Here is a 25,235-nt window from a genome sequence, read left to right as displayed (position 1 = left end):
TCTACCAACTCCAGAGAGCCAAATCTGGCTCTTCAGCTGCTAAATACACCACTGTGTTCACCAGCTTGTTGCTAACTGTAACTTTTACACTGCCACATTTTCTAGAATGTTGGACCGTTTTGCCAGCCAGCTGCGAGCATTTAGACACACAGAGCCGGATTGGCGAGTTGATCCGAGGTGCCCAATTTTCTGCCTTGTAGGGGTAGTCATATTGGCGGAGCTTTTTTTGGTTTAAACAGAACGAGGTGGCCTTCCGCAATGGGAGGGGCTGTTGAAGACTTGCAGGAGGAGCTGTTAATGACGCTGCACGTGCGAGCCACTGGCGGTGGATAAACAGGAAACAGCTGATCGCAGGAATGAGCGAGCAGCTAGTAGCAAGAGGGAAACGCAAACCTGGCAGACACTGTAAAGATGAGCAACTGGGGAGACAAAGAATTGCACACCCTCCTTGTCCTCGTAAATGAAGAGGCCGTTAACCAGCAGATTATGAGGACGGTGAAGGACGGGTCAACTTTTGAGAGAATCGCCTAAGGACTGACCAGCCGCGGCTTCCCTCAGAGTACGTCACTGTTTACGTCACACGCTGAGCCACAAGTTTTGTTACTGGCTCACGCCCCCCATTGCCTCGAAAATGGCACATTCTATATTAACAAAAGTAGGCAGGTGGCATTTTGCCGCACTCCCCGATTTTGTTTTCATACTGCCAATGCTGAAAAAGACTGATTGGGCTTTCCTGCAAATTTGCACAATTCCTATCTAAAAAGGGCTAATATGTCTGCTGGAGCTGAGCTTAGTAGTATAAAGTGGGCTTAGAGCTTTTTCACTGAAAACAGCTTTCTGCCAATTCTGAAAACGACACTATATGACCAGTAAGAGTGCACTAAAACAGTAAAGTTGCAGGACATTATAATAAATGTATCAAAAATACGATTATAGCAGCTTTAAACCAATTTATCTGGTGATAAACCTTTACATTGTTTTATCAGTAAGGCTGTTAAAGTTTTTGGGTCACTGTGTAAATGTAAATGTTTCTTAGCCACAGTAAGAATGTAGATGTGTCATTGACACTGCTGTTGGTCTGCTCTAACGGTGGCACACATCTTTACTAATCAGTCAATCAGTCAGTCAATGTCTTTATTGTCATCGCACAGCTGTTCAACAAAATTAGGTGTCTCCAGTGGGTACATAGAGGAATTTACAGACAGGCACTTCAGGGAGAGCAAAGCTGCTGTGTCCATGTGCCCCGCCATTTTACTCAACAACATTGTACCTCATGCTATCCTTGGGTTTAGTGACAATGTCAAGGACAAAGTATGCATACCGATATATATTGGCTGTGTATGTATTTTTATCATTTTGGTGGTGGGAAAACTATTGAATATACTTGGTGTAGGAGCTCTGAGATGATATGAATGCAATCACAGCTGCGACCAAATCAACATGTTTAACTCTATTTCCATGTTTTCAATTAACTACGAAGTGAAAGAATTCTGCGGTGTGGGTCCAGGTTTATAGACGGAACAATTACCCCGAACACGGACATAATCAGTCAAACTAAGCTCCCTCAAATTTTGTTTGAAGAAGCTTGTTCTTTTAAATTAAATGTCCATCATATTTCCACACCTGGAAAATGTGTGCATGTTTGTTCTATCATTATTCACCTGCTGGGAACTCCTAATAACTCTGCAGGTCTTCTAAATCCTGGAGGAGATAAGAGTAATTTCATAGGTTAGGGGAGTAGAAAAGATGCTTTTACTGCTAAGCCCCAAAGTAGGACCATACACTGTATCCATCATGGGTTGAATTGTAGGTCAATTAGGACTGATTAGGTACTCTGAAAACTTTAATAAATACAGGGCCAGCTTCTCTGCACTCATTCTATTCCCATGACTACGAACATAATGTACCCCCTCCAACGGCCTCAGTGTACCTCATTATCCTCACTGCTGTGGGTCTCTTGAAGGAGAACTACAACCAACTCGCTGATTTATCATCTCTGCAACTACAGCGTTTTTGTTTGTGTTTGTTTTTCCCTTTCACTGTTTAAACACCTTATTCTGAAATGTGGCATATTCATTCATTCATTTTTATGACTGCTTATCCTGTTAGGGGTTGCAGGGGGGCTGGAGCCTATCTTTGGGCTAGAGGCTGGGTACACCCTGGACAGGTCACCAGACTATCACAGGGCTGACACACAGAGACAGACAACCATTCACAGTCACATTCACACCTACGGACAATTTAGAGACACTAATTAACCTGCATGTCTTTGGACTATGGGGGGAAGCCAGAGTACCCTGAGAAAACCCACACTGACACAGAGAAAACATGCAAAATCTGCACAGAAGGGCTCCCCCACCCTGGGATTCAAACCAGAAACCCTCTTGCTGTGAGGTGATAGTGCCAACCACTGCACCACTGTGCTGCAATTTGCCATAGAATGCCTGAATTGAAATTACATAAGAAGAATCACAGGTAACACCATGTAATGACATGGAACATGTGACACCAAGTCATGTAACTACCTGTTGCATGATGATGACGATGATGAGTTTAGTTTATTTCAGAAAGGTATGCAAAATGAGACAAAACAAAACAAAACAAAAAAAAAACAGAACAAAAGTTCGTATGTAGAATGTTACACAAAGCAAGTTGTATTACAAAATTGAAAATTGATCATTTACCATACACATTCGAAAAGGAGTGAGATGAAGCAACGTTTATTAAATCCTATCCCTTCTCCATTTATCATCAACACATACATACATACATACATACATACATACATACATATATATATATATTTCAGACTCAGGGTCCATAGTGAGACATACATGGACACAAAAGCAAACATACAACATGGAATAAAAAAGAATACAGCTAAAGATATAAAAATAGAGATTTACACATTTGGTATCAAAAATAGAGATTTCTATAAAGTTAAAAACAGACAGCTATACCAGTGTTTCCAGAACAGAGATTGGTACCTGATGGAGCTACAGTTGATGTGAGTCAAGCTATTAATTATATGATTTTCTGAGACATCGAGCCAACACATAAATCTATACATAAGGTTTCTGAGTACCGAGTTAAAGGTGTTGACATGTGCATTTACAAACAATTCGCTTGCACTCAGCCAGCGAGGTCTTTCTAATAAAATCCGTAATGCATCGTTATACGCAACCTGTAGTCTTTTCATGCTTGCTTTCTTGTACTTAACCCACAGGTGTGCGGTGTACAGAGGAGTACAGTACGCTTTGAACAGAGATATTTTAACGTCATCTGAACATGAATAAAACCTGCGAGCATTATTTGCCTGTACATATAGTTTGCAGCACTGCCTATGAATATCATCATCATCTGTCATATCTTCTGTAAGGAAATGGCCGAGGTATTTGACCTTTTTACAGGGAGCAATATTATTATTTGACAGTTTAAATGCAGGAAAGGCCATTTTTTGGTCCTCTCTAGTGCGACAGATCATAACATGACTCTTGCTGGCATTATATTTAATGTCGTGTTCAGCACCATACACAGAGCAGACATTCAGCAGCTGCTGCAGACCAACACTGCTCGGGGAAAAAACAACCAAATCATCCGCGTACATCAGATGGTTAACTTTTTTGTTACCAACCATACACCCAGTATTACAGGCAGTGAGTTGCCATGATAAAACACACACACATTTTACATACACATGCGTACATGCAGCTACACATACACATATACATACATGCACACATAGTATGCATACATACATACCTACATATATACATGTACATACACATGCACACACACACACACACACACACACACACACACACACATAGCTATACACATACATGCATTGCATTGTTTGCAAGAGAAGAGAAAGAAAAATATAAAAATCAAATCAAAGTGTAGGTTATACACCCTCCCCCCTGTACCTCATGAAAATCATATTTTTGTAATTCTTCTTGAACTGCTCCATGCTTAGACATTGCTTTAATTCATCATTTAAACTGTTCCATAGTTTTACACCACATACAGACACACAAAAACTTTTTCTGGTAGTTCTCACTTTTACATTCTTGAAATACAATAATCCCCTTAAGTTATATTTTCCCTCTCTGTGACTGCACATGCTCTGAATATTTCCTGGTAGCTGATTATTATTTGCTTTGAACATGATTTGTGCTGTTTGATATTCTACTTGATCCACAAATTTAATATCTTTGACTGTAAAAACAGTAACTGTGTATGATCCCTATAGCTAGATGTTAATTATCCTGTCTGCTTTTTTTTGGAAAATAACTAAAGATTGTAAGGAACTCCTGTAATTGTTGCCCCAGACCTCCACACAGTAGTTTAAATATGGTGAAACTAGTGAAGAGTACAAAATGTGAAGTGACTGTAGTTGTTGTACTTCATAGCATTTTTGCAAAATTTAATCTTTGAACGCCCTCTCGACACTTTTTACACTAAACCTCTGTGCTTTGTTCAGAAGAGCAAAGCAGCACTTGATCTGACACAAGTGTTAAATGTGAAAACAAAGCTTGACCACAACAGTTGCCCTGCTGCCTTGGGCAAGCAGATTTGGACCACAATCAAGTATGTGTGCAGTCTGTTTCCCCCCCATTGGTCAACCACTTTAACTATGAAAAAAAAGTACTTTCTGTAATCTTCTGCCTGTGCCAGTGAGAGGGCTGGCTGTCACATTGATTTACTGTGATGGAAACAATGAAACAGGTGAAATGGAGTGGTATGAAAAAAACAGAGCCAAATAATGAGGCATCAACATCAGTGAATAACCTGCGACAGGAGAGCAGACACTGAGACGGAATAACTCAAAAAGAAGCAAAGTACGAGGGGAAAAAAGAGAGGGCACAGAGGACAGCGGGCTTCAGAGTATGAATGCAGCAAACAGAGCCAACAACAGCATTCATTCAAGACAGACACATATGACAGGTTGTCATATCCAGCTTGCACCCCGGCAATAAGAAAGACATTACAACTTAAAAGCCTGTGAGAAGTGCATGTGTGCCATGCATGAAAGGGTTTTATTTTTCTACCTGGATATACACACCAGGACAATGGAGGCTTTGAAGGTTAGAGAAGCAGCTTGGGAGTGGAAAGTTTGATCCTTTTCCAATTTTAAATTACCATCACTGAGGTGCCCTTTAGCAGGATAAGTGACCAACAGATGAAGAAGATGGCTCTAGACACGTAAGTTTAATGCAAGGATTTAAGAATAAAGTCCAGCTTTTATTCACTTACAGAACACCATCTGGACAAATTTCTGGGTCCAAATTGAGTATTATGGAGTGTTCATGTAGCTGCCTGGGTGCTCATCTTGTCATCTATTACACACACAGCAAAAACCCAAGCAGCAAATTCACTCTTCCCCAGTAATACACAAAACCAGCAATAAGAGGAGAAAAGCCGTTGAAACTCCCGTGGGCCTTAGATTCACTTAGCAGCCGTTTCACACTCTCACTAACAGATTCCCAGTATGCAACAGAAGAGACAGACGGACAGATAGAGAGAGATGGAGAGGAAGTACTGTACTGTATGTCTGCGGGTTTTACTGTCTGACACACGGATTTGGCTTTTGTGTGGCCCTCTTCATGTTGGTTGATATCTAAGTGGTGTTCTCTGCTTTGAATGTTTTTTCAGGTGGCTGTGACAGGGGCACCCCCGGGGCAGGACCCATGAGGAGTCATAGAAGATGCTCACAGCCTGGGCGCTTCTGCTCTTCTTAGCCATGTGGGTGAGAAGCACCTCTGGTGGCCCGCTCTCCTTCAGAATAGGTAAATTTTTACAACTCCATTTCAATATTGTTCAGTCAAGTAGCAGTGGAAAACATGTTGACCCTGAAGGTCTTCTTTTTTTATTGATTTAGAGACATTACAGCACTTGCATGACAGTCATGCGCTACATGCAAGACAGGATTTTCTTTCCCATGTTAACTGAAAAATCTGTGAAGGAATGCATTTCAAATTTTAATTACTGAGTTTGATCTTAAGTCAAATTGCTGTTGAAATGTTAGATGCCAGTCCAACTTCACAGTTTCTAATTTGAAAATTGGCTAAAGAAAATCAATCAAAAGTAAGATACACATTTATTCCCAGTCACACATGGCGTGAGGTATCAGCTGGCTAAAAACTTAATGTGTGGATATACCATGGTCCTAATTGACTCTGAAATACACTAGACCCAGCTTTTGCATAAAAAAATCACATTTTTTCTGTGCAGTGTTGCAGACAGAAATTCGTGGAGTAGCTGTGTAGAGAAGAGTTTAAGCGTATTAGGCTACACCACAATACAACATGGACATCCACAGCACAAAGTCTAACCACATTGCTAACCTGACCTTTGTTAAACCTTAAACTTAGCCTTAACAGTTGCTTTATCCCTGATGTTAATGTACATGTAAAGGCTGTGTTTCCCACTGCTAAACTCAGTAAACATTCACTGACACATTATAGCATATATTAGGGGTGGGGTCACCAACAGACTCACGATATGAGACAGCAGTCGCCGGTTCTCTGTGAGATAATGTCCCGTTATTGTCACATCTGAATCCACCGACCTTGAAGTCCAGAAGTCACTTCCCTGTAGAGCTTGGGTACGGCCGTGTTGGTGAAAAAACATCGGATGAATGGTAGTTTTGTCAAGCTACAGTAAGTGTGTCCAGTGTTGGTTGATTTTTCGGTGGAGTGGGTTTAGCCTTAGCTTGGCTGTCAGTGGCTAACGCTATCTCTGGATGGTGGCATGTGAGGTGAGCCCTCATGTCCGTAGTATTCCCAGAGTATTCTCATAAAACACAGCTTGCAAATCACGTGTGTTATATCCAAGTCCATCTTTCTTTTCATGTTAAAAAATCTGATCCAATGCCTCCATCTTTGCGTTGATGAACTTTGTGCTAAATGCTGCTGACTAAGACCTCTGCTGAACTCATCAGCACCATCTAGTGGACTGAAAAAGCAATTGATTTTATATTCTAGAACTAAAAGTTGTATTAAATGTATATAATAGTAAATAAGTACTAGTAATACAATAGTAAATAGATAAGTATAAATATATATGTGATTAGTACCATTTCTGCCTAAATCAATGTCATTGTTATGCATGCAGCTTGAGACAGTAGCACAAAGTCTGGTAGACACCACCGTGTTACTCTGCTTCTGGAAACTGTGGCAGATCGGTGGACCACGGTTGAGACTGACTAGACATTGCATCTGAGAGGGCATGGTTCAAAAGTCTCATAACCTGCCAGAGCCTGTTGGTAACCAACAGGAGTGGTCCCCTCTTGTTAATATTCTCCTACAGTCAGCAGGTCTCTGACACCCTGTCACTAGCTCCCCATCTACCAAAAGTTTGACTGACTGTCTCTTTATTTATGTATAGATCCCCTGTCCTAGGGAAACTGTGTGTGTGTATATACAGTATCCATACTGTATATATAGGAACAAATGGGAAGTAGAGGTAAAGCTAAAGACTGAGAATGAGATTGATTCTCCAGCTCACAGGCTGTGCTCCCATCGTTTTCTCTCAGTGGCTCGCTTTAAATTTATAGCATGGTTGTCAACTTTCAGGAACAGCTGAGAGCGTGATTTGTTGTCAGGGGAGAGGGGTGGAAGTTAACACAAAATCAGTATACAGACCCCCATGCGGTTATTATAAGGCTATTAAAACATCAAGTAAACTCAAACGGAGCATTAAGAATGTGTTCTTGAGACTGAACAGAAGTACACTTTTAGAAAAATAAAGAATCAAAGTACTGAAAACAAAAGTTTGCCTGTGTGGAAAATAGTCCTTTCTGGTGCTGTGAATTCAGTCCTCAACACGATAAAGCTGCAGTGCAGTGCACTCGTTTCTGGAGCAATGAGTTTCAGTAATGATGAAAACATTATCTAGTTTTCTCGGTCGTACAGGCTCATAAATGCATATTGGAACTTTAATGCAGCCTCTTTCTGATCTTTCCCTCCTCCCTTTACATCTGTTATTGTGTGAGAGGAGTAAGTCTTTTTATCCTTCCAGTATTTTGAGCCTTGCCAAAATGGAGTCAGTACAACTGACATCTTTGAACAGTAGCAACATTTCTTATTTTGTGAACATGTTTTGTATCACTCACTAGTTTTTTTTTTCTCCTGCTTGCTCCATGTATCACAGCTCTGCCACAGCACAGGGAAGGTTTGCAAAACCTTTTTGGTGGTTTTGCATACGTTGCCCCAAACCATTTTCTGTATTTTGAAAGCAACGCTGCTTCAAAGTTTACTGTATCAACAAGACCAAGAACAAATCATTCCCTGTTTGTGAATATTGTTAGATAAATGATGAGCAGCCCCATGTCTCTGCTTTCTCCCTGCATTCTCTTCCACCCTCCCCCTGATTGTACAAAAGCACCTCCGCAGCGATGGTGGTTTATGTTTATCTCAGTCATGTTGCATCGTTGATGGGTAATTAGGCAGTTGGCCTGTTTTTCCTTTTCTTCTAATGTCATCTGTGCACAGCACCAGTCTCTTTGCCAGTGCACTGTCAGTATGTGTTTGTGTGTGCTCTATCTAGGTGTGTGTATGTGTATATATTTATGCACAAGGCAGTACGAGGCATAGAAATGCACAAGCACAAACACACACACACACACACAGCAACGCACAAATTTCAAAGTGCACTAAGGCACGCAAACAAACACATACCCCCAAACGCCACCACAAACTCCCTGCCATTTGCGCTCCAGGAGATGGTATTTAACATGGCTGTCCCTCGAGTCCTGCCTGGCTGGCATAATGTCACTGTCTGGCCTTCTCTGAATGTATCAGGGCCAAAAACAACCTCCCACCCCCGCCACATTCCCCGCCAGGACCAGCCAGCAGCCAGCAGCAAGCCCAGTGTAGGTGAACTGAGGAACTTGTCGTTGTCTCTGCTGTGTTGTTGGCAAATCCAGGGATAAAATGGACTTTCGTTTGCAAATTAGTTGGCATGTATAGTAGGTCTACATGCCCTCTGATAGACCCTCTGATTGGTCGGATAGCAACATAAAACATGCCTTTCATTCATTTCACCTTTTTACTGTTGTGTTGCAGCAGTGGAACCCTATATAACTTGCAGTGTTGTTGGAGGCTGTTGCAGAGTAATGAAAGATTAATTATAGCGATATTGACCTGAGAGAGTATAAATAATTGAATTTGCTTCAGTATGGCTTCTAATAAGAAAGAAACACAGACAAGTGAAGCTTTAACTAATCATGAATAGCATAATTTAATATACTAGATCAAAGAGATAAAATATTAAAGACAGTGTATAAGGTAAAATCAATTCACGAAGTGCTATCATGAAAGAACATTCTGTTGAGAAGACCTCTTATTGATTCAGACATGGGACTACATGAGTAAAACAGTTAAACAAGAAGAGATACTGCATAATATTACATGAAAGTCTCTGCTCACTACCATATGGTGCAGCTTGTTGCTGTGGGTGGTATTCCCCCATTAGTTAAGTGACAGAGTGTCTGCCGTCAAAATTCATCCAGCCAATAAGCCTCTGCTTATGCTAACTTGGAGAAATTATCTTCCACACACACACACCACTACTGTGACCTTATGTCTGTTTGTGTCAATACAAGGAGAGAACCTCTAGGAAGACATTCATGAGAGCCACATGGTCCTTCATTAGAGTTACATCCATCAACACTGCCAACTTTGCCTCACACTGCAGAGCCCTCACTACACACACACACACCCACACATACTGCCTTTGTCCAGTTCAATATCAGAATAAAAAAGCCAATTATCTGATATCCGTAAATCAAAGGCAGTAGGAGGTTTCACATGGAATGGACTGCTTTTCCATCTTGTAACCCCTGTTGAAATGTTCTTAATAAGAAAAGTAGTAGGAGCAGAACAAAATGGTGTGAAGTGATCACTAAGGATTTAAAAAGGTTCATCGTTTCCTTCGCATTATCAAGTAATTAATATTAAGGGATTCCAAGTAATGCCTCATTTCCACTGCAAGGAGCAACACAGCTTGACTTGACTCAGCTAGACTCACTTGGAACTGTTCTTTTTTCGTTCTCCATTAGCAAAGGTCGTGGATAGTACGTGGTATCTGGCACTGTTTTGGTGCCACCTTCGTCAAGGTTCCAAGTGAGCTGAGCCGATTCTAGAAGGTGCAGTTAAAAGGCTGCAGATCACTGATAGGTCAGAGACAACTGTCACTAGTGTGCAGTGTTGGGCAGTAGCATCACTACAAGTAGCAACATTACGGATTTAACAGCATGTCTCCGTAGCATAGTGGTAACATCACTACTTTCTGAGTCAAATAGCTTCAGTTAATTAATTGACTGGGTAGTGTGGGTGCAAAAAAGTTAGAAGTGTAGCAGACTTTTTTTTCTGCATAGGTCTGGATAAAAGTAAGGATAGTAATGTTAAGGGTTAAGTAATGTGACTAAGACCAGTGCCACACGGAGACATGTAGAGAAGGGAAGCACTTTCACATGACATCACATACTAATCCTTCAGTTTGTTCTGCTTGTTGCTTTGCTATTAGCTATTGGCTATTCTTGGCAAGATACGCCCTACTCTGCCTCTGATTGGCTACATTGCACTTCTTGACGCATCACTCTAATGTTTTGTCCATGGACTGTATATATTTAGTGGATTTGCATTGGACACGTGAGAAATAGACACAACAAGGGCCAAGAAAAGAGACAGAAATAAGTAGGAAGAGAGGACATGTTCATATTCTAATGTCCCCCTGGTTTATAAACCAGTTTACCAGTTTAATTGCAGGAAATGTTTAGTTGTTAAGCCATTTCTCATAAGTATAGATATTCACTCTGCCTGTTGGAGAGATAGAGAGAAGATTAAAGCGTCAAATTGTGGTAAAAGAGGCTGTATAAAAGACACGCTACAACTTTTTTTCCTTATCCCCCCCTAGGATTATTCTCTAAAATTTTACTGTTTATTGTCCCCACCAACTATGAAATGGGATTTTCGCCCCTGACCGGAGCGGTCCGGAGGGGAGTTAAAACTGGTTTAACTTTATGGTAATGAGCTCAGGCGCGGTTCGGCAGCAACCAGTCGGAATGCTGATGTGCTTCGATGAAGTGGGTCCCAGAGAACATGCCATGTAACTTTGGTTCCTACAGCACATTTGTTCCAACAATGAATATCGAGAAGTTTATTACTTGCATTCGCGCCCACCCAGTCCTTTTTAATGTGTCGCTGTTCAGTTACAGAGACCAAAATAAAAAGAATGAGGCTTGGGACTGCGTCGCGGAGGTAGCTGGGTGGTCTGGTGAGTTTTAAAGTGTGTTATGTTAGTAATAGAGGAGAGAATTGCAGGCTAATGTTGCGGCATAGCATGCAAGTCTTCCTTGCTATTTCTGTTTTCTGTTTTCATTGACCAAACATAACTTTCTGTAGGCCAACTATGGGCTTTTTGACTGGACAACAGCAAGCAGCAACTACGCTGCTTTCAAGCCAGTATTCCGCATTTCGGCTCCTTTAAATTTACAAGCACAATAATTCATGTGATGAGCGACTAGAGCAACCAAAGGTGCCACAAATATTTTTGACAGTCGAGCGTTTTGGGCGTCTGCGAGAGACTTTGCCTCTTTGGAAGCTTCTGCTTTGAAAGTACAGTAACCGTGACCCTTCCAAAAACAAACAAACAAAAGGTTTCATTTAAGTCTGCTATTTTATAGTAAACAGTTCAACACAACTTTTTTTTGCCATTTGTTTAGCTGGCAATTTTTCTAATCACTGACAAAAAGCTTATTTGACATAAAGTAAACGAAAACAAAAGCAGCTTTGCAAGTAGCAAGGTACTTCTGCCATATTCTTGTAGCTTAGCTGGCTACATTTCTATTGGGATAGCTTCAATGTAGTGAAACTTCATTTTGATTTAGAGTAAGTGGTAGCTTAACTCACTACATTTTCCAGGTAGCTTGCCCAACAGTGTTAGTGTGACACTGGAATTCCTGCACAAATCTGTCGTTAGGTTGCTTAGCTACCATCAGAAGTGACAATTTTTTGTACTTGATCCAGATTTTAATAAATGGCAGCCAGCAGAACCACGCCACAATCATTAGACAAAGTACAGACATTCTTCTGTTTGGTTGCCAGTGAGAGCTAAATGGAGTAAAGCACACTGTGTCGCGTTGAAGAGGATCTCATTGCAGTTACATGTGGCGTTGCTATGACGATCAGCTAAGAATTCCATCTATTTTGACGGGGCATTGTCTTCAGTGGAAAACAAAATTGTAAAAAGCACCTGGCACCACAAGTGAGTCAAGTAGAGTCTAGTCAAGCGAAATCATGCAGTGAAAATGAGACATAAATGAATCTCAATACACTGTATTAATCAGTGTTGCTGCTGACAGACAGGTACAAGATGTGTCTAGTGTTTATTAAAAAATCCAGACAGGCATTCACATCAGGTTCTCTTATCTCTCTGAAGCCCACACAGTGTTTCCTAGCATTGGGCTTCACCATAGGAAAGGCCTCCTCCTATGAGACCAACACTAAATTTAGCTATTGGCACCCACTGGGTGTCGGCTCACTCAAGTGCCGTGAAATTCCCTCAGCAGATATCCTTTCGCTCACCTTAAATGTGCTGTCTCTGATACTGCAAAAGAAAGGCTTTGGATTTATTTTTTTTTAGAGCATATGTAGTCTCTCTTTAAGCAGAAAGTAAGGCTTAATATCAATTGTTATGGAAATCTGTTTCAAGCTGCGCACAGTATCTCCAACACCAGCATTTTTTATTGTTCATAATGGATTTGTGGAGCCAAAATCCTCCATGGTCTTGTTTGTATTGGGTTTCAATGCCCTTAAATAGACAAATTAAATGGGCTTTAAATGTTTTTCACGTCGTTGCAAAACTGTATCAGGTAGAAAAGCTGCTGGCGGGGTTGCTCCACAGCAACGTTTGTAGAAGTCATCAGAATGATATTAATGATTTCACACAGGTCGGTCTGACAAACACCACATGAACATTAAAGATAGATATACCTTAAACTTCATATATGGATCAATCACTGATTGTCTTAACCATGTGCATGTTATTCCACTTTTACATCTATCAATATGTCATTTGTCTCATTGATTATCACTGCATATAATTTCAAGACATGTATGCATTGTCAGTATACAACCATTAACTTGGAATTATTTAAGCGAAGGACGGCAGGGGAATGTATTAAAAAACAGATATTTTACTGTCACTGACATTTCATGAAAAATCACATTTCTTATTATTGGGTCCTCATGGACATCTCAAGAGCGAGGCTGTCTGTGTTTGCTGGTTTTCTTTGTGCATTTATTCATTCATTTTTTTTAGCCCCTGAGATGCCCAGGGGCGTCCTGAACTGATGTCTGAAATTCATCAACTTGCTCTCTCAGTGCCAAGAAGCAATAGTGTTATAGTTTCACTTTTTTAGTTTGACTTTTTGTATCTGTAATGTCGTTATTGCGGTCACTCCCCAAACTTGTGACTGCAGATATGGTGGAGTAGATCTTGTTTCACAACAGATGGTCCCATATCTCATGTGTATGCTCCATCAACTTTTAGCACACCACAGCAAAAAAAAAAAAAAAAACACTGACCACTCAGTTTCTTGTGATGACTGTTTTGAACTGAGCCGTGTTGGTTTTAAAAAAAGCTGACCTTTCAGAATGGTACAGACCGCTGGTGGTTAATTCTCCTCTGACACAATGATGTAATAATTTTACCTTCACTGCTATATGCTATTGTTTAAACCATGGCCATAGCAATGCGAGCATATACTGTATATATGCTCTTGTTTTTATGACATTTTTATTTATTTATTTTATTTGTAAGGAATCATGAATATGCAAATATAGCACCTTACATACATGAAATGTCATTAGATCAGGTAAAACACAACATTTTAAAAGAATTGCAGCACTGAGTAGTGTAAACACAAAAAAGAGTTTCAGGCCTGTATTGGGGAAGTCATAGCATCTTAAAGGCTCAAGTGAAGTAATACTTTTTTCTGTATCTGCATTGGCAATAGCCATGGCTGGAGTAGATTTTGGTGGCCAAGGGTCACAGGTCACGGTCACTGTGACCTCGTCTGTCTCACTCTTGTGAACGTGATATCTCAAGAACACCTCAAGGGAATTTCTTCAAATTTGACACAACTGTCACTTTTACTCACCAATGAACTGATTAGATTTCGGTGGTCATACAGTAAGTCAAAGGCCAACGTCACTGTGACCTTGCATCCATCTCATTCCTGGGAACGTGGTATCTAAAGAACACCTTGAGGGAATTTTTTTCAATCTGGCACAAATATCCTCTGTGAGTCAACTGATTAGAATTTGGTGGTCAAAGGTCCAAGATTAGGGTCACTGTGACCTCATCCGTTGCATTCTCATCAACGTGACATCTCAGCTTGAGGGAATTTCTTCAAATTTGGCACAAACATCTACTTGAATTTAACAATGAACTGATAAAATTTTGGTGGTCTTTGTCACAGGGCAAGATCACTGTGACTTTGTCTGTGTCATTCTTGTGAACATAATAGCTCAAGTACAACTCAAGGGAATTTCTTCAAATTTGACACAAACATCCACTTGGACTGAAGAATGAACTGATTAGAATTTGGTAGATGAAGGTCAAAAGTCGAGGTCAAGAATTCTTATGTGACAGCATAAAATTCTGCATAAAACACTTTTAACTGGCCATTACTCAGAATCATATCTCATGAACAGAAGGGGATCTGGCTTCCCTGATATGTATAGGTAGTGTGTTTCGTAACATAATGAAGGCTGCATCCATGATTTTCTTTCAGCTGTTGCCAGGAACCTCCTATAAACCAGCAGCATATGATCGCAGTGCTCCTGAAGGGAAATAGTCAACATGGTAGTTAGCAATGTGGCTTTGTCATAGCCCATTGAGGGCTTTGTAAGGAGGACCTTGAAATCAATTCTTTATACTTAAACATTCATGATAGCATCTGATGTTTTATATCAGAGTTAGCTTAAAGCTAATTTTCATCTGCAGTCAGTTAATATAATATTACATAACTCGTCAGCAACAACGGTCAGACAAATTAAAACCAAGGGTATTTTTGTATACGAAGCAAAACCTAATTAAATGCAGACTCAGAGGTTACAGAGTTTAATAATAGCAGCTTTCCTAATTTGACTGAAGAGGTGTGGAAATGTTCCAATAATCAATGTGGCCTTGTGGTTTTTGTCTGCATATTGTAAAGATTTCCTGTACAACCCTGGCATCCAAACTTTTGTCAAATTTCAAATACCTTTCAGTATACATGAAAATGTCAGCAGGCGAACTAAAATTGCCCAATTTTGAGTAAGATGTTCAAAGTTATTATTCCTCAGAAAAATACTGTACACGACAGAGAAAAAGGCCACACATCTGTCAAAAATATAGAAGCTGGTATGATGGCTTCTGCATCATCTTGGAAAGCAAATATAAAGTGAGATAGTCTGAGATGTTTTATTAGTTTTTTGTGAAGTTTTGAGATGTAAAATTAATGGTATAGTTGTGTTTTCAATGTCATCATTTCATTGACATTCATTGATACACATATAGAATTTTTGTTTGTACATAAGGTTAAGTTGATTTCGTTCATACTAATTGTCAAATGAGGAAACTTTTAACACTAAAATGAAGTGTAATTTATTGTAACAGTATATTGTTTGGAATCAGCACATAGCTCAGCTTTACTTTGCCATATTCAGATAGTATGGGTATTTTATTTGTAGATGAGTTTTTAATTCTAACTCTGTACTATCACAACACTATCACAAAACAGCTGTATTTTTGTCAGCATTTCAGATGTTGCAAGATCTGACAAATAATAGCATGTTAATCAATTATATACTTAATAAAGTTTGAATTTCTTCAGGTAGGACGCGTAAGTCATATCATCAGCTGACAATCTAAATTTATGTAAATATCTCCAGTTAGGTTCAAAACCTAATTAAGACAACCTATAATGACATTCTTACTTAAGATAAAACTTCAAAACTGTATTATTAACTAAAGTCTGGGTCGTACACACTGTATGAAACAAGCTGCTGTACTCACAAACATGCACACCACAAGAGATCCTGCCTGAGGTTGTTTAACACAACATTTTCATATTTCCTTACATTACCCTGAAACAACACTTAGAGAGGACCCCTGAGTACCGAGGGAGCAGCAACCACACTGGCTCCATAAGAAAAAGTCAGGCAAATCTTTCTTAGCCTCTTTGCTCCCTTTTCCACACTCAGTGGGAGAACATGATAGAGGATTCTCGATGGGCTAAATTCAATTGGCTCCACTTTCTCAGCAGCAGGGCTGAGCCTGCACCATCTTTACCCAGCCTCCCAAGACTGGCATCACTAGAGCTGTTGTCAGGGTGGGATGCAGTTTGTTGTGAGATGGATGTAAGGAAGGCAAGACGCACTGAGTATGATGTAGTGATTCTCACTGGAGAGAGTCCTTGTTAAGTAAATACAGTAGAACTTCATTCACTCGCTCTCTGTCTTTAAGATGTAGCCACAGGGGAAGTCCTCATAAATATGCATTTGTGTGTGCTACCCACAAATACCTGTAGCCATGCATCAAACACGCAAATATCAAATTAGACTTTGTGGTTCTGTGATTTGTAATTTTGTGTTCACATTACATCAAAGACATTTTTAGCATTTAATCAGGCGGCAACCTCCGGGTCTGAAACGTGAAGCCAATGCAGAGGTGCAGCCAAGTGATGACTCCACTGGTTGCAAAAAGAATTATGATTGTATAGAAGTCTATGCAAAAATGACAGTACTTGATTTTTTTTAGCTCAGTAAACATACTCCTAATGAGATTAAGGTCTCAGTTGCTAGTGTCACGTCTTCTTCGATGTCTTTTACTTTTTTTTGTAAATTATGGTCCAGTAGAGTAAAATAGAACATAAAGCAGAGTATGCTTTAGGACATTGCTATCTTGAGATTGACAAGTTGCTACCACAGTGGTGTCCTGTGGTTCTCAGTCAGATCCATCCCTCACTCCTCCATAGCTTCACCCTCTCATCCAAATGTGGTCACTTTTGATTCCAAAAAACAAGATAATGATGGCCAAAATGCTGAACCACGGTCGCGGTCATTACGCATCACCGCTGAAACGTTCACAACCCTAATAGCTATGTATACTTCTTTTATACAGTCTTTACATTTAAAGGCGCTGTATGTAAGAATGTGGCCATGCTTACTGCACTCAAATTCAAAATACTGCCGCGAGTCGTGTCCGCCCTCCCTCCCCTACAGATTCAAGGTTGCTGGACAGCGGCACGCTGGAGACTGATTTGTTTGCTCACGGACAGCTGCCGTGGCAGGGCCGTGTCGCCGCATCCTTGATCTTTGGTTTTCCAGCGGACCATTCGAGCAAGTCCGGCTTCTCTGCTGCTAACGCTGCTGCCGGGTTACAGCTGAGGAGCTGGCTGCTAATGCTATACCGGGACACTGCTAACGCTGCTTGCCGTGCTGCTGTAGCTCAGTCGTAACCTTAACTGATGCTGAGACTCTACTGACTGCGTGACTGGTAGATGGTGGTGGGTGGCGCAACAGGCCAAAACACAAATTCAAAACATAAACATGATTTGCGGACCGTAAAATATTTTTTTAAATGCGAATATTCTGGCCGTACTATTGTTGTCAGTGAGATCAGTATGTTATATGAACATTATTCCTTAGTCTCTGTGACATATTAGGATGATTTTATGACTATTTGCTTTATATTTCTTATATATCTCCTTTAATGCAGTTTTTCACATTGATTAATTCCAACAAAAAGTAAAGCAGTAGTAAAATACCAGTGACGTAGTGATTATAGTTACAAAAAAAAAAACACTCATTGCTTTGCCATGAAAGTCAGACATGCCAGATGCTCATCTCCTTCTCACTTCTTTAATTTTTCCTTGCTCAGGTTGTTCTCATGCCCTTTTTGTACATATACTTATAAAAAGTAAAGCAACAGAATTCGTATATAACCCATACGATCATGATTCAGATATTTGTGTATAATCCATGTAATCAGAAAGGCTGCGATCACGTGAACAATGTGCCGACAGGAGGAAAGAAGGAAGTAGTAAAAAGACTGAAAGTTTGTGTAGGAAAGGAGGCCAGGGTGGTGGCTGTGTCAAACGATATAGGACTTACCCCAAGGAGACGAGAGCTTGAAACTGTGTGAAACCAAGTGAACTTTGAGATATTTTAAGGTACATTGTCACCATGTTTCTTCTCCTAAACCTAACCTGCATAACTTTACGTTAATTACGTTCATTCATAGGGCTCTAATTCATGAGATATCATACCTACACCACTGTATGTGCATTTTTGTGAGATATCATATGAACCATTGTATGAGGATGAGTTGCTTAGCTAAATGAAGGGCACATTACTTTCGTGCATATACTTAACTTCACTGATGCAGTCATGTAGACACTGGACATAAAACATATACTACAGAATCTTCCAGTATGAACACACTTTGTAGGGATGCTGGCCTGGTGGCCATGAAAATGTTTGTTCATGAATGTGTGCACACACATGTACTGTATGTGTGTCCAGTCACTCGGGGCATGTAGGGTGGATGGGTGAAATTTAAGCCCACAGGTAGAGTCTAATAGCGTAATTAGCCCTGCTGTGCTAATACCCACAAGTCAGCTGCACCACACTGTCAATTCTCTCCGTTCAACCCCATGCACACTCACAGTGACTTATTAAGGCTGGCTGCTAGACCCGCCATGGCTGAGTCATTGTGTCCTTGCCTCCAGTCAGGTTTATTTGCCCTCATACACTCTTGACTTCAGTTGGCATCTATGAACTCATTTAACTCGCTGTTACTGGAAGAGCAGGGAAGATGGCATGTTGGGAGGGAAGGAGAGTAAATAACTGAGAGGGAGGTATCCTGCGTTGCTTTGAATTGCAGTCTTAGTTCCTCTGAAGTAAAACTTCCATACGTTTCTTATGGAGGCTGAAGCAGAGGCTGATGTCCAGCCGAGGAGCCATTTGAGGAGACTTCATGATTAATCTCCTGGCTTTTAATTACTCAGCCATGTGCTGTGCGAGCCATTAGGTTAATGACACTCAGACATGTGTACTCACAGACCTGAAGCTACAGGGCACATCTGAGCTAAACCCCTTTTTAGTTGACCACCTGTCATAAGAGCCAACTGCCCAGTTCTCTCTGTTTCACTCAGATGCCAGCAAATGTAATGAGGACATATCAGAAAGAAAAGGGAGCACATAACAGTGTGTGTGCCTGGAGGCGACAATGTCCTTTGTTACAGGATGTGTTTCCTCAGAAGTCAGTCGCCCAATTTGAAAATGTTTGCTCAGGATTTTTTGGGTCAAATGGAGCCCATGTACATGCAGAGACAAATCTCAACCTCAGGCGGCGACTGAAAGGGGGGGGAGTTTATGATTAATCTCTAAGGTTTTAATTACCAGGGCAGGTGCTGGGACCAATCGTTTAGTTAATGGCAGGAATGGCAGATAGGAGTGATGTTATGCAATTATGCACACTGCTTTGCTCCTGAGCTTACCACATAAATTATTCAGTGAATCTGATAAAGTCACTGTGCATAGGCATGTAGTGTGTGTACTTAGTTTCGATCACACACCCAGGCACACACAGAACACACTCCCCTGAATGAATGTATCCTCAGTGGGATTGATAAAGACAAATTCAAATGAATGTTTGCTCATTTGCCTATGCACATGTGCACATGCTCTATATGCGATCATAAAAATGGTTCCCTATCCTCAGCTACACAACACAAACATGAAAACATCAGTACTTAAATTATTAATAAACTAATTACAAGCTGCGGGGTGATGTTTGTGGATGTGTAATGGAGCTTGCCACATACTGAGATGGAAGGTATGAGCTAAGTTTATATATAATAAGCGCATGAATAGTATTACAGTGTGCTTTACAGACCTGCGATGGTGTAGAATGAAGGTCATAGCCATGGAGTTATACAGCAGTCTTCTGAGTTTTGAACTGAGGTAATGCTGGTATGGAGAAGCCACAACCATTAGTCTATAGCCTATGGGTTCTCCATTATACATGATGTTTGGCTGTGGATTAATTCTTTACACTGAATGTTTGGAGTAATTGGTTAAGGAATGTACACAAGAGCATTAACTCCCATCGCACACTTAAACTGCATTGCTTTTAGATGTACAGTTAAGATAACCAATGTGAGGTATTTTGAAGCTGCGATTAGTATTGGATCAGTGATATGTCATATCTTGTCATATCTATCAAATCCAATCACGTACAATAGCACTAAATCCTGCTTTTGTGAAAGTTCATGGATCAATATTTTTTTTCACTTGCCCAGTCAGGCAAGTGTGTCAGAAATATATTTGCACAAAGTCAATTTTTACTTGCCTCTATATATTTATTAGCAGCTATCAAATAGCAATACCGACTAAAGCTTGTTGTAGAGTTTAATCTTTATTCAAGTGAATGATTTCGAACAAGGAACAATCATTCTTGCATATAGACAACCCCCCTTCCTTCTCCACAGAGGTGGTCTCATTACCTGTGAGAATGTTCAAAACAACATACTGAAGGGATATATGATGGAACAGGACATGTAGGTTGTCCTGTTGTTGAAGTATGTCTCATTCTGATTGCAGTGTTGTTTTTATGGATTTCTTGCTTGATTTGTTTGAGTTGTATATGTTAAATAAAGCAGAAAGCTTAAAAATTTAGGTTCAACATAAAGCTTAAAGATAAAATATAGAAAAAAAAGGGGGTAGGACTAGATAAGTTCACACTTCCTTCCTGGTCCTTTTCGGACGTGAAATATGCAAATATGTTTCCCAGTTGTATTTCTTTGTTTGATTGGGGGTTTTTTGTTGTTGTTGTTTTGTTTTGTTTTTGTTTTCTTTAGTTTGTCTTTGTGACTTGCTGAATGGCTTACCTTTACTTTACACAACTTGATTATTCATGGCTTTCATTTTTTTATTTCTTTATTATGCCCTATATTTTTATTTTTTATTCTTTTTCTAACCAAAGCTTGTTTGTTTCTTTTAAACATGTCCCAATAAACATTATTCTATTCTATTCCAGTTAGACATTGATGTGCAGAATGTGTGGCTTGCCCTTTTTTACATAGTGTTATGTCCAAACAAAGATTTAACCTGTTCATTGTGAACTAAATCTCACATGGCCCTCTCCTCCACTAGAGCTATCTGGGACAAAACCTTGATGCCAGTCTATAAAACTATAAAGCCAACAGTGTACCAGCATCTCTTACCGTCTGAATTATGGGAAAACTTTGCTATAGCAATCTTTTTTGTCAAATGCAGCCAGCCAACCTCTTATGAAGGTCCTTGCATAATTTTCAAGTCGTATCCGTTTCTTTGCAGATGATACCCACTTATTCATGTTGTTTAAATCTTAGAGGATATGTGCACGTTTTTGCAAGATTGATGTAAAACAATGTTTATATGCCCTTTTGTACACTGAAACAGCTTTTGCTTGCCATTCATGTTGGCCATGAAAACACACCTCCCTATGTACCTTCAAAGGACGAGAAGGGGGACAAAATCCACAGAATGTAATTATGTTTCCCCAGATTATGATATCATGACACTTGATTTGTCTAGCTCTTACATTCAAGGCCTCAGATTTCAAAGTTCTGATCAGATTTAGGATGTATTTTGGCACAGAATGAGGACTGCAGATTTTGTCCCCATGACTTACATTGGTAAGGTAAGACAAGGAATAAAATAAATCAGAAATAAATTTTAGATTTTTCAATTTGTACATAGTGTAAAATGAATGGTCATAACTAAGATCTACAAACACCACCAGCTACAGGTGGTTATGGCACACGATATGGCTCACGCTATGCTCAGGGCATATTGGCATGTGGCAGGAGAAGCAAACATCTTCTACATCCTGTCTGTATTTCAGGAGCAAAGACAACACCTTTTATGGTTACATTGTCCAGCAAAGTCTTGGACAACAGCAGGTAGAGATTTCCTTGTATTGCTCAAATGAATGTAATAGTAATAAAACATTTTTAAATGAAATAATATAATGTATTTCTTACTATGAACATCATATTAGCTTAGTAAATAGCAGTATTTAGGCTTCTCGACAGAGCACATTAGGAAATCTGTCTGCTGCATCTGTGTCTGTCTGTCTCAAAATCACTGACCTAAACTGACTGATGAGTACCCCTACCTCCCCTTACAGTGTGATACTTTGAATTAGGGCCCATGGAAAACATGAGCTAAAAAAAAATTGTTCCATCTCTTAAAACTGTGTAAGCAGAATTGGGTGCTTTTGATTGGGGTCCCCCTGGACCCTAATACATTGGTACTTTTAAAAGCCCTGATTGAAACAAAAACAGAAGTCTATGGAACAAATTGATAGACAGATTCATGAAACAACATGAACAACGCATTCCTGGATTGCCTGCAAGCTAGGCCGTCTTTTTATTTTGACTACCTGTAAAATTCAGAATCCAGTTGAAGATCCTTATGATTATTTTTTTAAGCTTGCATGATTAGGTACCTACCTACATCAGTGAGCTACAGTTCTGTTTCGACTGCATGCTGGGTGTGTAATAACTAGCACTTAATACTTTGCCCTGCCTGAAAGAAGCAGGGAGGGTCTTCCGCTGTTTATTGTTATTCTTCCCACATTCGCACCTTACGACGCTGCATCTCCCAGACAAGGACATCAATTTCCTCTTAGCAGTTGCTGTTTTTGTGCAGCGGATCTTGATTCTCCTCATCCATTACAGTGACTGCATTATGGAGAGAACTCTGCTTTTAAAGGGAATTAGAGGAGATGATTTGATTAGTCATGATTGATGCCAACCAAACACTTATTGTAATTTATTCCCCCTGTAAAACCATTTCACACCTGCAGCATGTGTGCACCACTGCTGTGCTAACACCTTTGGTCTCAAAATACCTAAATGTGTGTTGCCACAGCCAACAATGCAAGCTCCATGAACTTGTGCCAATTTTGTGCTTATCCCTTGATTCATGAAAAATATTGCTATAAATGCTGAAAATGCTCAGCTTTTCCTCCTGTGGAGGGCTATTATCTTCTGGCAGTTAGGGAGGAAAAACACCTTTTGTTGACTGGGTTTTGATTAGGGCAGAGCATCACAACATCATACAGTGGCTCATGCATATACAGTACTCAAACATCAACAGGCACAGACATTTTCTCTCCCTCTCTTTCTCTCTGTCATTATCTGGATATTTTAAACTGTGCTGTGTATAAACTTTTCTGATGTCCGCTCATTACTGGCCACAACAACAGCGTGACGGCTGCGATTGTTTTTACCTTGTGAGTCTGTGTGTTTGTGTGTCATCATAGTAAAATGTGGTCGAGGTGACACGAATCGTAGCATGAACTACTAAAGAAGACATTTTGAGTGTTTTGCCAGTTGTTTATAGGTCTGTCTGTCTGTCTGTCTGTCTGTCTGTGTGTGGACAGATTTTGTCAGTGCAGTAGTGTCACAACTTAACAGGTGTGTAGTGGAGATCAATATGAGGGCGTGTTCAAAGATGAGTGTGATCTGAGCAAGGGGGCCAGAAGTAGGAGAGGGGGAAATAGGGGAGGGGCTATCTGTAAGAGCAGTGGTGGCTGTTACCAGTGTTGGGCTTTTCACCCTTAAAATGTAATACATTACTCACTACTCGTTACTCCCTACCAATAGAAATTCGTTACACTACACATTATATTACTTTGCCATTACACTCCATAAAAGTGGTAATTAAGATAAGATCAGATACACCTTTATTGATCCCACAATTGAGAAGATCCAATTGCATATCTCCACAAAATTCAGATGTTTGCCTCTGTCTGAATGTCAGGGTAACCACTGTTAAGTGTAGCTAAGGCTGGATAGCTGCTATTTACCTGGGGGTTTTCTGTTTCTTGTGACCGGTATTTTCCCATGGCTCTGCCCGAAAGACATAGTTACTCATGGAGCAACATTTCATCCACTACATATCCAGCCACAAGCTTCATCACTTCTTTGTGGCCTGCAGCTGTCCACAATTAAAATCCAGTTTAGCCAGTGTAGGGCTAAAGCTGACCTCGAGTAGGGCTCAGCTTTGGTGGGGTGTATTTCCTGGAGCTTCATGTTGCTGTGTTGTTGATCGTTGCAGCCAAGGTGTTTCAGACCGGAGGTTTAGAGACATATTTTCTGCAGTGGAAAGAGCTTTAGTACAGTTACTTGCAGCAATCGTATTCGTGTCATCTTTCCTCCTGACAACATCAAAGTAATGGGAATATTTCCAGCTAGCTTGCTGCTTTGTGACGTGCCTGCGCAGTGCAACGATTACTAAAATCAGTTCGCTGATGTGATGTTGTATTTCAAGTGAGTGGTGATGAGGTAACAAAAGAAACACTGTAACAAGTTGTTTGGTTTTGGAATAATCGTCATATTATTACTGAAATCATATTAGTAATTAGTTACACTACTTGATACTGGAAAAAGTAATACTATTACTGTAATGCATTACTGGTAAGCTGTTACTGCGCAACACTGGCTGTTACAGTATGTTCTTTAACTGTTGACTACAGCATTGCTTATTAAAAAGCAGAACCTGATCTCTGTGTAATTGTTTGTTGCCTGGGTTTCAAGAAAGCAACAAAAGCACAAATTAATTTTCACGCAATGTCACTGCCATCAAAAGTTAGTCCTTTTATGTATTTAGCAACAAACAGAAGATAACAACTTTAATGGCTTTGACTTGCATTTAGTGTTTTTTAATGGTGAAAATAGCTGTGCACCATTTTAAAATGTTTTTATTACAGTAGAGTTACCTTGAAATGTCAGAGTAATGTTCCAGTCACCCACAGTACATTACCAAGCACTGTACCTTTGCATCTATATAATGGCATCTAAAAACTGAAAGTAATAATAGTACTTTATACTGCAGGTAGTAATGTTCAGGGATGGTTGTGAAAGGCTGGCAAGATGATTGTGTGTGATTATGACGATGAAGTGGAAGTTTTAGAATTGGTCAAAACGGTCACAAGTCAAAACAAAAAAGTCATGGACTTCTTTAAATCTATCACAGCCGCTCATCATGCTGTGCAGGTGGCAGGTTTTGAAGGTTTAGTGGCTGCTGACAGGTTCATACATAAATGCAGGCACGTACACAGGCACTCACACAACTACACACAGACAAAACCATATCTTTTTCCTTTGTCCTTCTTCCAGCACTGTT

The 25,235-nt window shown here is 40.1% G+C and overlaps 1 protein-coding gene across 3 annotated transcripts in view; it reads left to right on the top strand.

The window, feature by feature from the left end:
- Positions 1-25,235, top strand: part of grik4 (glutamate receptor, ionotropic, kainate 4) — a 421,740-nt gene that overhangs the window by 194,861 nt on the left and 201,644 nt on the right. For all 3 annotated transcript variants that reach the window (XM_049576055.1, XM_049576053.1, XM_049576054.1), the window contains one exon: positions 5,656-5,789. In XM_049576055.1, coding sequence (XP_049432012.1) covers positions 5,708-5,789 — 82 coding nt within the window. In that variant the 5' untranslated portion in view covers positions 5,656-5,707. The remainder of the gene's footprint in view (positions 1-5,655; positions 5,790-25,235) is intronic.

Source organism: Epinephelus fuscoguttatus, linkage group LG5, assembly GCF_011397635.1.
Source record: "Epinephelus fuscoguttatus linkage group LG5, E.fuscoguttatus.final_Chr_v1".
Lineage (NCBI taxonomy): Eukaryota > Metazoa > Chordata > Actinopteri > Perciformes > Serranidae > Epinephelus > Epinephelus fuscoguttatus.
This window is presented reverse-complemented; position numbering and strand designations above follow the sequence as displayed.